The 13428-nt window shown below is 31.8% G+C and overlaps 1 protein-coding gene across 7 annotated transcripts in view; it reads left to right on the top strand.

The window, feature by feature from the left end:
- Positions 1–13428, top strand: part of LOC130677493 (protein still life, isoform SIF type 1) — a 149877-nt gene that overhangs the window by 68341 nt on the left and 68108 nt on the right. For all 7 annotated transcript variants that reach the window (XM_057484513.1, XM_057484645.1, XM_057484586.1 and 4 more), the window contains 2 exons: positions 9280–9425; positions 12221–12488. In XM_057484513.1, the coding sequence (XP_057340496.1) occupies positions 9280–9425; positions 12221–12488 (414 nt within the window). The remainder of the gene's footprint in view (positions 1–9279; positions 9426–12220; positions 12489–13428) is intronic.

Raw genomic sequence — 13428 nt, 5'->3', positions numbered from 1 at the left:
TAATTGGAATTTTTTCCCGTGTATGGTGCTCAGTAATTTTACTCATTGTTTTGTTTTTCTCTAAACTGTAAAATATAGGACATTATCAATAGCACCATCTGCAAGATAAAAAGCATGAAAAAAAAGTACACAAATAGAGACATTTATAATGAAAACAAAGAAAGAATAATAAATATATAAATCGCCGGGGTTGCCAACAGTAAATTGGCGCGTTGCGGTACCAACAGTATGGTGGGGTTGAAAATATAAAATTAGTGCGCATGCTCAATAATTTTATCATTGAGCTGGAATTCCGGGCTTCCGTGTATGTGTGTTAAATTTCCACACATCTATTGGTCTATATTTATATATCTCTTTACAACTACAACCAACTTTATATTATATTGTCCTATCCAACGAAAACCATTACTATACTATACATGTATATATATATATATATATATATATATATATATATATATATATATATATATATATATATATATATATATATATATATATATATATATATATATATATATATATATATACATATATCCCCTCATCACCTACATACCCACAACCAACCAACCAACCTACCTACCATCGCTGACACAACGTTACCGTCACTGCAACGTTATTGATTCTCTCATAAGGAGGCGGTGTAACACTGACTAGAATCATGCTATCTATTGCCGCAGCTGTTTTCTCTTCCAGCAGTAGCTCAGTCCAGACTCCAATCCAGAGCTAAACACGTACATACCAAACCGCTCGTATCTATTATAACTTAAGTTAAGAGAATAAAGTAGGTCCTACTTAATAAGCAAGCGCCGTTGGTACCATACCTATAGTCTGTTATAAATACTGGTTAGCTTTCGCTTGTGAGAATTTACTTATAACTTTGAATCGAAGCTCGTACTGACGTGCGTACTGTGCCTTCGGGATGCTTAACAATCTTCACTGTTAATTAGCATAACTTTTCAATTAATCCGACTTGACATTATTATAACTATTTTATTAGACTCTATGCATTGATAAATTTTATCGGATTTAAAAAAACAATATTTCACATCATGTACATGTTGAGTTTCATTTTTATGTGGCACTGAATTATTTTGTGCGGTTTATCTAATGGTATTATATATTTAAGATTACAAGTCATTTTTGAATTTTCTTCGAGTGACTGATAGCTGATTGATAAATAATAATAATAATAAAAATAATTAGTGGAGATGATTTAAGTTGACGATAACCTTGCTTTGACATTTGGCGACAGTAGAGCACTAGCTCTCCGCTTCGCGTCCGAGGTGCACAATATTGTATAGATACATTGAGGTGTTGTAAAAGGATTTAGTTTGAAACAATGAAGACTTTTTGATGTTCTGAGATCGTAGGTCAGTAAATTGGTGGAAACATTGTCACGCGGTCGACGTCCAGATATATTTTGCTGCGTGTGGACGTCGACCGTTAAAGATCCAGAGGGCGACCGCGGCCAGAGTTGCGCAGTTGTCAATGTTCTCGGGGATTTATTGAAGAAATTTTAGTTGAAGAAATACTTGATACTTGACAAATATACATGTATTTATAATGATAAAATTAAAATACTTTTACTGTGATGAATAAATGTGATTGTAAGGTGGTTTTTAAATTATTTTAATAAAAATAGAGTAATAATAATGATAACAATAATAATAATTAGTGTTATTACTATAAATTAATAAAACAAATAAAAAATATAGTTTAATGGAAAATAAGAGCGACATCTGTGAGCTGAATAAGAATAAATAAAAAATGTTTTAATCGCGCGATAACCAGGTACCTGGATTTAAAATAAACTTTCGAGTATTTTAATTAAATGAGAGAATTAAAATTTTAAATATAATGAAATTGGTAATGTCTAATAGAAAAAGAAGATGACAATGAATAATTAAAATTAAATTTAAAAAACAGTGAGTTTTAAATCAATATAACAACTAGACTCTGATTATTTTTAAGTGTGATTATTTGTACGAGTGCATCATATCGATTTCCGGTTGTAACGATTGGTTTACTTAAACTATTAGCCAATGTTTTCCGGTTTGCAATAAGCTCTCAAGCACATTCACACTCGAAAACATTTTATAGCTATTCTGTTTATATACATATATGTACAAACGAATATATTAAATACTCAAAAAGGATTTTAGAAAAATAAAATAATTATATGGAGTAAATATTTTAAAAAAAATATTTTTGTATGTAAAGTCTTTCGACTGTTTAAAAAGATACTATTCTATTTACAAAATATTGTTGACAACTTATTTATTTAAATAATAAAATTAAATAAATACGTCCTTGTAATTTTAAAATTAAATTTATAATTATAATTAAATAAGTAAAAAGTTTAAATAATAAATAATGAAATAAAGCATAGTTAGAATTTAAACTAAAAAAATGTAAGATGCGCAGAGCTTATAAAATATTTACACTTTATGTGATGTACACATTGGTAATATGTGGTATTAAATTTGCAATAAAAGAATTTTCAACATTAATGTCCATTATTATGAGACAAAAAGAATTCGATGATTAAAAAATATATTTTGACAATCGCTTGAAGGACTTTTTAAATATTAAATATAAAGAAAAAGGAATCTAAGACTTGTCATTAAAATTGAATACGTCATCCCTTTGAGTGCATTACAGTAGCAGTGAAAAGAACAACAAGAACAGGCAAGGAAAAAATAAAAATAAGACATATAAAAAAAGAAACTTTAGTAGTTTATCAGTATTTTTTTTTAATATCTTCTCCGGTGTCTTTCTTCTTTATCACTTACATCCACACATCACTTAAAATTCTAGAAACATAACAAGAAGTCAGAGAAAACAGTTGGCAGCAACTCGAAAACAATAATGAAAGCCACCCTCGATGAAAAATCCATCCAGTTTCGTCATCGGACAATTGCTAGAATGTGGGACAGTGACAAATGAAAAAGGAAAGTAAACCAAAGCAAGAGAACATTATAGCAGTAACAGCAACTATTCAGCTCTGTTATTTAAGGGTTGATTTCAAAATAATGGCGAACTGTAGTTATACTACTGCTAACGCTACATTTTTCTATATTTGTGTTTTTATATATTGCTCACTGATATAGATTGTTATTATACGTGTCTGAGTGAAGCATGGTAGATCAGGGATGGTCACTTGGGTGTGCGTCTAGTTTTCCAGATCTGCTAGCAGTGAGCGGTGATAGCAGCGTTGCCGAGGGATATACTGATCTTAAAACATTACACAAAAGACAATGCAAAAAGTTAATATGTCTGTGTAAACGGCACACAATAAGTGTTATTAATATTAATGACACTAAAAAACTGTATTGGTACAATTGTAAAAGTGTTGAGGAAAAAGTTAATCAAGTTGGGGTTGAGGGTTACTATTGTAAGTTATTGAAAATAATAAATGGTGCACTTAGTGCTTGGGCACATCGTTATATTGACGGTTTAAGTTACGCTAAAAAAGGAATAATATACAAAATGAATGGCTCGTCGAAAAAAAGTTTAAAGCTACTCAAAGAGAGTTGTTATTGTCATTATCATCCTCATCTCACGGCTGATGATTGTAATGCTGAGTTTTTAAAAAAGGTTGTCTGTTTTAACCCGGAAATAAGGTTCACTAATGGTTTCATCGGAAAGAAGGTACATATAGATGTTGTAAGGAAAATTAAAAAAAAAATGAAATAGTGTGTAAAATTTTTTTTTTTTAAAACCAAATAATCTCTAAACATGAATAAGTGAAATAAGAGAATATTCACTAATTTAGAGTGCCAATCGAACCACTTTTTGGAATTAGTGGTTCGATTTGCACTTGGAACTAGTGAATATTTACTTATTTTCACTAATTCATGATTAGCGAGTAATTGGACCGTTGCGGTATACTTTAGATTTAAATGGCAGAGGTTATTCATTTTTTAAATTATTATTTTTTTGTTTTCTAGTTAACGCTGATATTTCATTAGACTACCCAGAAAAAAAAGATTTTACATGATCATATATAAACATACATATTCATATACAATTTATATATGATCATATAAGAAATATACAAGATTATATTTGATTACATAAAAGCTTATATGATCTTATAAAGTTCTTATAAGATTGATATACTCTTGTGAGGAATTTATAAAAATTAATATGATTTTATATAAAGTTATATATAACTTCATAAAATTACTAGATAAAGTTTTATATGCTTGTATATAATAGTTAGGGAGCTAGTGGGAATTTAGTTATGCGATCTGCTCATTGCTGCCGATCATATGTAAGCAAGTTTAAAAGGTACGATACTAATTAACTACTCCATAAACCTGGATAGCGCTGCGTTAAAAAAAAAATCTGTCTATCGGCTGACCCTGCGGGCCAGCCCCGGGTCAAAAATAAAACTTGATTTAGACTTGGTTTACCAAGTCGAATTTTGGAGCCGTTTTTCACAAGACAAACTCGACTTTTTTACGGAGGTATGATATATATTAAGTTTTCGCCTTGGTTTAGACTTAACTGGCTTACTTAGTCACGATTTAAGACGAAAAAGTTGAAATCAAGTCGAAATTGACTTGGTTTAGACTTATTAGACTTAAAATGTAAGGCGAAAAAGTCTAAATCAAGTCAAAACTGACTTGATGTGGACTTATTCGACTTAAGTTATAAGTCGGAAAAGTCAGAACTAAGGTGAAATAATTTTTATATATTAAGGCGAAAGTAAGGCAAATAAATGACTTTTTTTCGACTTGGTTTAGCAAGTCAAAAGTAATGTGAATAACTATCGTGCTCAAAGTAAAGACGAATAAGTTAAAACTAAGATGAAAAAAGTTCAAAAAGTTGAAAAAAATTAAATTTAAGTCGAAAAAGTCGAGATCTTATCAAAAAAATCGGTCTGTCAGTTGACCCTGCGGGCCAGCCCCAAAACTTCCCGCTGTTTTCGAGCTCGTTGAGCTCGAAAACACTATTGTGAATACATTTTCGAGCTCTACGAGCTCGCAAATACTTTTGTATGCCATTGTTTTATAAAAAACCATTTTTTAGCATTTCTTTCTCCCACGATATCTCGCGAACGAATTAACCGATTTTGATGGTTGAGGCGGCAATCGATGCGTTTTGTCAAGTTCTAAAGCTGATAAAATTTTGGATCCGATTTATCGAGTCGTTTTTGAGATATTTCAGGAAAAATAAAAAAAATTTTTTTTTTTAATTCTTTCGACAACGGTTTCTCTTGAACGAATGAACCGATTTTGATGGTTGAGGTGGCATTCGACGCGGCTTATAAAGCTCTAGAGCCCAGTCCATTTTGGAATTAATCCTTCGAGCACATTAAAAGTTATCCAAAAAAAACATTTTTGAAAAAACTTTATTTTTGGAATATCTCTGAACGAGCCCTACCGACCAAGCTCAATTTCCTCTCGGCTTCAAGATATTGACAATCCGCGTCGAATGGCACCTTAAAGTTCAAAATCGGTTCATCCGTTCAAAAGATACAGGTATTTACATACGTACGTACGTACATACATACATACATACACTCGGACATCATCTTGAAATTAGTCAGAATAGCTTCCTAGGACCTCAAAACGTCGACATCTGATAGAAATTCGATTTTCGTAAATCGGACCGAAACCAATAACTTCCCGAATTTTTGAAAATTTACAATTTTCTTAGCGGGAAGTTAAAAATCGTCGGCAAGTCGATAACTTCAAAAGAAAATAAGGCGAAGCGAGCCTGAATCAAGTTTTATTTTTGACCCGGGGCCCTAAAACTTCTCGCTGTTTTCGAGCTCTTTGAGCTCGAAAACTTTGTTGAGAATGCATTTTTGAGCTCCTCAAACTCGAAAATACTATTGTTACCGTTGTTTTCGAAAAAAACCGATTTTTAGCATTTCTTTCTTCCACGATATCTCGCGAATGAATTAACTGATTTTGATGGTTGAGGCGGCAATTGACGTGTTTTATTGAGTTCTAGAGCTGATCAGATTTGGGAATTGTTTGGTTGAAAAATTTCAAAGATATTCGCCAATAACAGTTTTTTACCATTTCTTTCTCCCGCGATATCTCTCGAACAAATTAACCGATTGAGATGGTTGAGGTCGCGTTCGACACGACTTATCAACTTCTAGAGCTGAATATATTTTGAAGTTGATCGTTCAATTCGTTTCTGAGAAATCAATAATAAACTAAAAAAAAAAAATTTTTTTTTTGTAATTCGCCAAATTTTCGAGTCTACTTGATCAAATGATCTGCAATATTCAGAAAAGTTGATGGCTAACAGGCTCTTTCGAATGCCGCCTCAACCATCCTAATCGATTCATTGGTTAAAAAGTTACAAAGAGTTTACACACACACACACACACACACACACACACACACACACACACACACACACACACACACACACACACACACACACACACACACACACACACACACACACACACACACACACACACACATTTCGATTTTCGAAAATCGGCCCGGGTCAAAAATAAAACTTGATTCGGGCTCGCTTCACCTTATTTTCTTTTGAAATTATCGATTTGCCGACGATTTTCGATAATATCTCGACTTTTTCGACTTAAATTAAATTTTTTTCAACTTTTTTACTTCCCGCTACGAAAATCGACGATTTTCTAAAAATTGGGAAGCTATTGTTTTCACCCCGATTCGCGAAAATCTAAATTTCATCAGATGTCGACGTTTTGAGGTCCTAGGAAGCTATTCTGACTATTCCCGGATGGACGTCCGTGTGTATGTGTGTGTGTGCGTATGTGTGTGTGTGTGTGTGTGTGTGTGTGTGTGTGTGTGTGTGTGTGTGTGTGTGTGTGTGTGTGTGTGTGTGTGTGTGTGTGTGTATGTATGTGTGTGACCGGTCTATAACTTTTTAACTAATGAACCGATTTGGATGGTTGAGGCGGCAATCGAAAGAGCTTGTTGGCCATCAACTTTTCTGGAAATTTCAGATCATTTGGTCAAGTAGACTCGATAATATTGGCGAATTACGAAAAAAAAATTTATTTTTTTTTTAGTTTTTTATTGATTTCTCAGAAACAACTAATACGATCAACTCCAAAATCTTATCAGCTATAGAACTTGATAAAACGCGTCGATTGCCGCCTTAGCCATCTCAATCGGATATGTCGTTCGAGAGTTATCGCGGGCAAAAGAAATGGTTAAAAACGGTTTTTTGCGAATATCTTCGAAACAACTAAACCAAATAATTTCAAAATTTTATCAGCTCTAGAACTCAATAAACTACGCCGATTGCCGCCTCAACCATCAATATCAGTCAATTCGTTCCTGATATATCGTGGGAGAAAGAAATGCTAATATCGGTTTTTTTCGAAAACAATGGCACACAAAAGTATTTTCAAGCTCGAAGAGCTCGAAAATGTATCCACAACAATGTTTTCGAGCTCGAGGAGCTCGAAAACAGCGGGAAGTTTAGGGGCTGACCCGCAGGGTCAACCGATAGACAGATTTTTTTATTTCAGTTTCAACTTATTTCAACTTATTCGTATTTTTTTATCTTAGTTTCAACTTATTCGTCTTTACTTCGAGCACGATAGTCATTCACCTTACTGACTTGCTGAACCAAGTCGAAAAAAAGTTATTTATCCGCCTTACTTTCGTCTTAATATATAAAAATTATTTCACCTTCTTTTCGACTTTTTCGTCTTATAATTTAAGTCGAATAAGTCTAAATTCAATCAGTTTCGACTTGATTTAGACTTTCTCGCCTTTTATCCCGATGAAAAAAGATTTTATACAATTATATATAGACTATATATAATTGGATAGAAAAAATGGCCCGATCCAATTGTATACAATTTGTATAGAAATTGTATACAATTTGTATAGAAATTGTATACAATTCTATACAAATTGTATACAATTCTATATAATTATATACAATTCTGTATATTGCAATTATATAGAATTGTATATAATTATATAGAATCGTATAGAATTTGTATAAAATTGTATATAATTATATAGACGTATACATTTTGTATAGAATTGTATACAATGTTTATACAGTTGTATACAATTGGATCGGGCCATTTTTTGTATATAATTTTATACAATTGTATAAAATCTTTTTTCATCGGGATTCTAAGTCGAATAAGTCTTAATCAAGTCAATTTCGACTTGATCTTGACTTTTTCGTCTTAAAATTTAAGTCGAATACGTCTAAACCAAGTCAATTCCGATTTAAATCGTTTTTGCGGCAGCCGAAAAAGTTCATTGGCCGTCAACTTTTCTAAAAATTTCAGATCATTTGATCAAGTAGACTCACATATAATTGAGAATTACAAAAAAAATCGGTCTATCGGTTAACCCTGCGGGCCAGCCCCAAAGCTTCCCGCTGTTTTCGAGCTCGTCGAGCTTTTTTTATCGGATATCTACAAAAAAATTGAATCATTCAATTTCAAAATCTAATCAGCTCTAGAACTTAATAAGCCGCGTCGAATGCCACCTCAACCATCAAAATCGGTTCATTCGTTCAAGAGAAACCGTTATCGAAAGAATTAAAAAAAAACAAATTTATTATTTTTTTTGAAATATCTCAAAAACGACTCGATAAATCGAATTCAAAATTTGATCAGCTTTAGAACTTGATAAAACGCGTCGATTGCCACCTCAACCGTCTCAATCGGTTTATTTGTTTGAGAAATATCGTTGGAGAAAAAATGGTGAAAAACGTTTTTTTTCGAAAACAACAGCATACAAACGTATTTTCGAGCTCGAAAATGTATTCACAATAATGTTTTCGAGGTTCTTGAGCTCGAAAACAGCGGGAAGTTTTGGGGCTGGCCCGCAGGGTCAACTGACAGACCGATTTTTTTTTTTGTTTTTAAATTTAACCGACATTTATGTTGATGAAGACAATAAATCCTAATTAAATTACTTAATTAATAATTTACAGATATTCTAAATGAGATTCTAAAAATGACTATAGTCGTTCATGCATGATTATATATAATCAGACCTGGCCGATTTTTGGATCTGATCATATACAAGTGATTATATATAATTATATATAATTAGGCAAAATTATTTTTTTACGGTTTAATAATTAGTTCTGCAGATGTAATTAAATAAATAATTAACTTGTGATTTATAATATTTGTTGAGTAATTCATTGATTTCATTTAGTTAAAGGGTTTCAAATCTAACTGAGATTTCAAATTTTCAGAATAAAAAGTTGAAAAAAAAAAAATTATTAAAATAAATGAGTAATTAATTAATAAAAGTAAAAACTTTTTTTTTTCAGATGTCAGATGATGACCGTATGTCATTAACAACTGCAGTAAGTGATGATGATGACGGTGAGAGTGTTATGAATTCACCTTACCGTGGCAAACAAACTGGTACTGCAGCTGCTTCATTTAATTGCACAGGAGCTGTTCGAAAAGCTGGGTATGTCACCTAATTTACAGTAAATTACATATTACATCATTTTTATCACTCTAAATTAAACAAACTTCTTTCTATAAAAATGCCATTTAATTCATATCTTTGTAATTAATCCCTCTTGGTTATAAAATAGAATAATTTTACTCAACAAATGCCTTATTATCACGCCTTAGCCCTGACAGCCAGAGTTTCTGATCAGAAAGTTGGTATACCTAAGTTGCAACCAACTTAACGAAAAGTTGTCGACAACTTATGGAAATGCCAAATTTGCGGCTAACTTGGCTATCAGGGATCATATCTGAAAAGCAAACCCTAAATGGCTGTTTACCGATTGGTAGTTAATTATTTTGTCAAAAAGAAAATAGCGTTATGTGTTCCTCAATAGCGTTTGATTCTGAGGGTCATAAACAAACGCATTTGAATCCATGATCACATTCCTCTCAAGTCATTTTCGACCGTTTTCAGAAATAAACCCTACCACTATCTGAAGAGCAAATAATCTCGATACTAAATATATTTGGAATGAGTGGTACAAACAATCTAACAACTTTGATGTCAGTGTCTGTGAATAAATTCTTTGGTTATTTTTTATTAATTAAAATAAATAAAAAATGAGTGGTGAGAGTAGTCAAGAGCTATATTGTGTCATATATTAACCCACCTGATTTAGGGTTTACTTTACTGATATCATAACTCGCAAAAATTGGGCATTTGTTGAATAAAGGAGAGATCGGCAAAAAAAAACTCTCATTTGCCTCTTTTTAATTATTTCAGTCAACCTGGTATTAATTTTAAATTACTTAGAAAATGAATTTTTTTATTCAAAACAATTTTCATTGATACAGTAATGAATAAAATTATTCTAAAATTACAGCATCCCTCGCAGATTTGAATCACAGTGGAAATACGGTGGGTTTGTTCCATTTTACCACTGTGATTACGCGGTGTATCCACCGTGATTCCACGGTGACTTTACCACCGTGTATACACGGTGTTTCCACTGTGATTACGCGGTGGATACACCATGGAACCACGGTGGTGAAATGGCACAAAGCCACCGCGTAATCACGGTGGATACACCGCATAATCACAGTGGATACACTGTGTATACACGGTGGTAAAATGGAACAAACCCACCGTGTAACCACGGTGAATCCACGGTGTTTACACTTCCACGGTGTTTCCACCGTGATTCAAATATGCAAGGGATTGTTGAAGTAATTATCATTGAAAATGAAAATTTTTTCAATTAATAATTATTCATTATTTGAAAAATTAAAATTATTTCACAAGAAAATACCAACTATGAAAAAGTTTAAAACTGTTTTTCATTACGATTTTCAATTTTCATAATTATGATAATTTAAATTGTTTAAATTATGAGAATTATGATCAAATACTAATCAAATTATAAGAAGATAGCATTCACCAGTAATTGCTAGGCAAATAACTAAGAATATCAAACAATTTATTCAAAGTGGTACGGACACTATTTTTATGATCAGATTTTATAGATTCATACTCATTCTACTCTTTGCCAGTACCCTAAGCTCAAAATTCTCATCCATCAAACGGTTATACTTAAGATGATTGAACGTGTGGCATAGCTAAATAATCGCTTAACTGCAGCCGATGATGGAAATGGGCATTATATTGCGATTTTTTAAGACTTTCGACAGCATTAAAGGTTTTTTTTCGCGACAGGCATCATAGTAGGGACAGTAGGCTATCAATGACATCCATGATCTGCGTAATACGTCAAAAATATATACGCATATAAGTTATAATAAGATGTCTTATGATAAATAACTATATGGTACTAATAATTATCATAATTATGAAAATTCAAAATCGTAATAAAAAATAGTTTGAAATTTTTTCATAGTTGGTATTTTCTTGTGAAATAATTTTAATTTTTCATAAAATGAATAACTGTTAATTGAAAAAATTCTCATTTTCAATGACAATTACTTCAACAATGCTGTAGTTTTCAAATAATTTTATTAATGAAAATATTTCGAAAAAAAAAAATTCGTTTTTTAAGTCATTTAAAATTAAATTGTAGTAATTTTTAATTAACAAAAAAATTAAAATTAAACAATCACAATTTTTTATTTTCAATCAATCAAAAATTTATTAATTAATATTAGGTTGACTGAAATAATTAACGAATGGCAAATGAGAAATTTTTTTCGCCGATCTCTGGAATAAAGTATAGTGCATAGCACGTGGGCTAAGTCATTGTCCGTCAAAAAAAATGTTTTTTATCATGAATAGTAGGTACACACGCGCGAGCGCCTAAGTGGATCCGAATTACGGAAAATTACTGTCATTTGCCCCAATTTAAATTTTTCGAAGAATTACGATATTTTACGGCAAAATACGGCATTTCATAGCAAAAATACGGTATTTATATTGTAAATTTTCAGTAAGAGAACCATAACTTATTGTAAAATTGCGACAAGCTGCGGTATTTCCCCGTAAAGTACCGTATTGCACTATAAAAACTTTAAAAATAAAAAAACATACGGTGCTTACGGTAAAAATGCCGTAAATTACGGTTAATCGCCGTATTTTTTACCGCAATTTATTGTAAAATAGCGTAAATTACCGCGAATGGAGACAACTTTGCCGTAAAAATACCGCATTTTACAGTAAATTACCCCAAAATGCGGTAAATTCCCGTAATTCGTACCCGCCAGGGTGCTTAGTGTGCACCAAAAACGATTGCTAAGAACATAGCTTCCCGTATAAAGGCTCACCTAGCATGTTCTATTTTGTTTTTTTTTTTGCTTTAGTTATCTCAGTGTTAAAAAATGGTTACTACGTAAAAAACATCAAATTGAATTGGCGAGAAAACGTGGTTGGAAGGGCTACTGGGTATGTCTAAAGGGTACAACGCTATTGTTCTATCCATGCGAGTCACAAGAAAGCCGAGCTGTTGAGACAGCTCCAAAGCACCTTATTATAGTGGATGGTGCTATCATGCAACCGATTCCGGAGCATCCCAAGCGAGATTATATATTCTGTTTAAGTACAGCATTCGGTGACGCTTACTTATTTCAGGTAAAATAAAATATATATATATATATATATATATATATCTATACATGTTTTCATCAGATATTATCTTTGTTAAAATCATCCATACTAAAGTATTACATTTTTTTAAAAATACAAAAAGTAATTTCAGTATTTCAGAGTTCACATTGTAAATTTTATATATTCATGCGCAATTATACAGTTAAGGTACTTGACCATCTTGGTAAGCTAAAAAATACAACATTTTCAATAATTTCTTTTTTGCAACTCATGGTAAGATAGCACGTCTCTGATTGGTTAAAAATGACACTACAAAGAATAAATATCGCGAAGAATGTCCACATTGTTCGTGAAAAATATGATGAACGTACACTTTTTACATATATATGGATATACTATTTATTAGTCATTAAACGATCCAACAGAAAACCCAATCAACAGCCGTCTCGAGTTAGGACAACGGAAAGCCTCAGACTATAGAAAATCATCTTACTGTATTGAATTATAATGTACGATTCACTATACGAACTTTAACTCGAAACTCTAGTTATTTTTTGCTGAGTATCAATATTTTGAAAACAATAAAAATAATTTTAAATTATTATAAAAATCAATTCAATCATGTTTAATTGTTACTATTATTATTTAACAATCTTTTGCATCGGAAATAATACAGGAATTAATTTTATATTAATAAGATTGAATATTATTTTAGGTTAATTAAAAGATTAAATTTAATGTAGTGTCCTTTTTTACCAATAAAAGACATTCTTTCTTACCATTCGATGCAAAAACTATTGTAACGGATTGAGTAGGAAGGGCTTTCGACACTCGTATGTTGGCCACACTCGCCTAACGGCTCGTGAACCAATCACACTCGTTGTCGAAAGCACCTTCCACTTAATGCGTTAATATACTATTTCAGGCCCTGTATAAGATATTATAATGATTTTTTTTTTCAAAC

This window comes from Microplitis mediator, chromosome 1, assembly GCF_029852145.1.
Source record: "Microplitis mediator isolate UGA2020A chromosome 1, iyMicMedi2.1, whole genome shotgun sequence".
NCBI classification, from domain to species: domain Eukaryota; kingdom Metazoa; phylum Arthropoda; class Insecta; order Hymenoptera; family Braconidae; genus Microplitis; species Microplitis mediator.
Note: the sequence above shows the minus strand (reverse complement) of the source record. Positions and strands in the feature narration are given on the sequence as shown.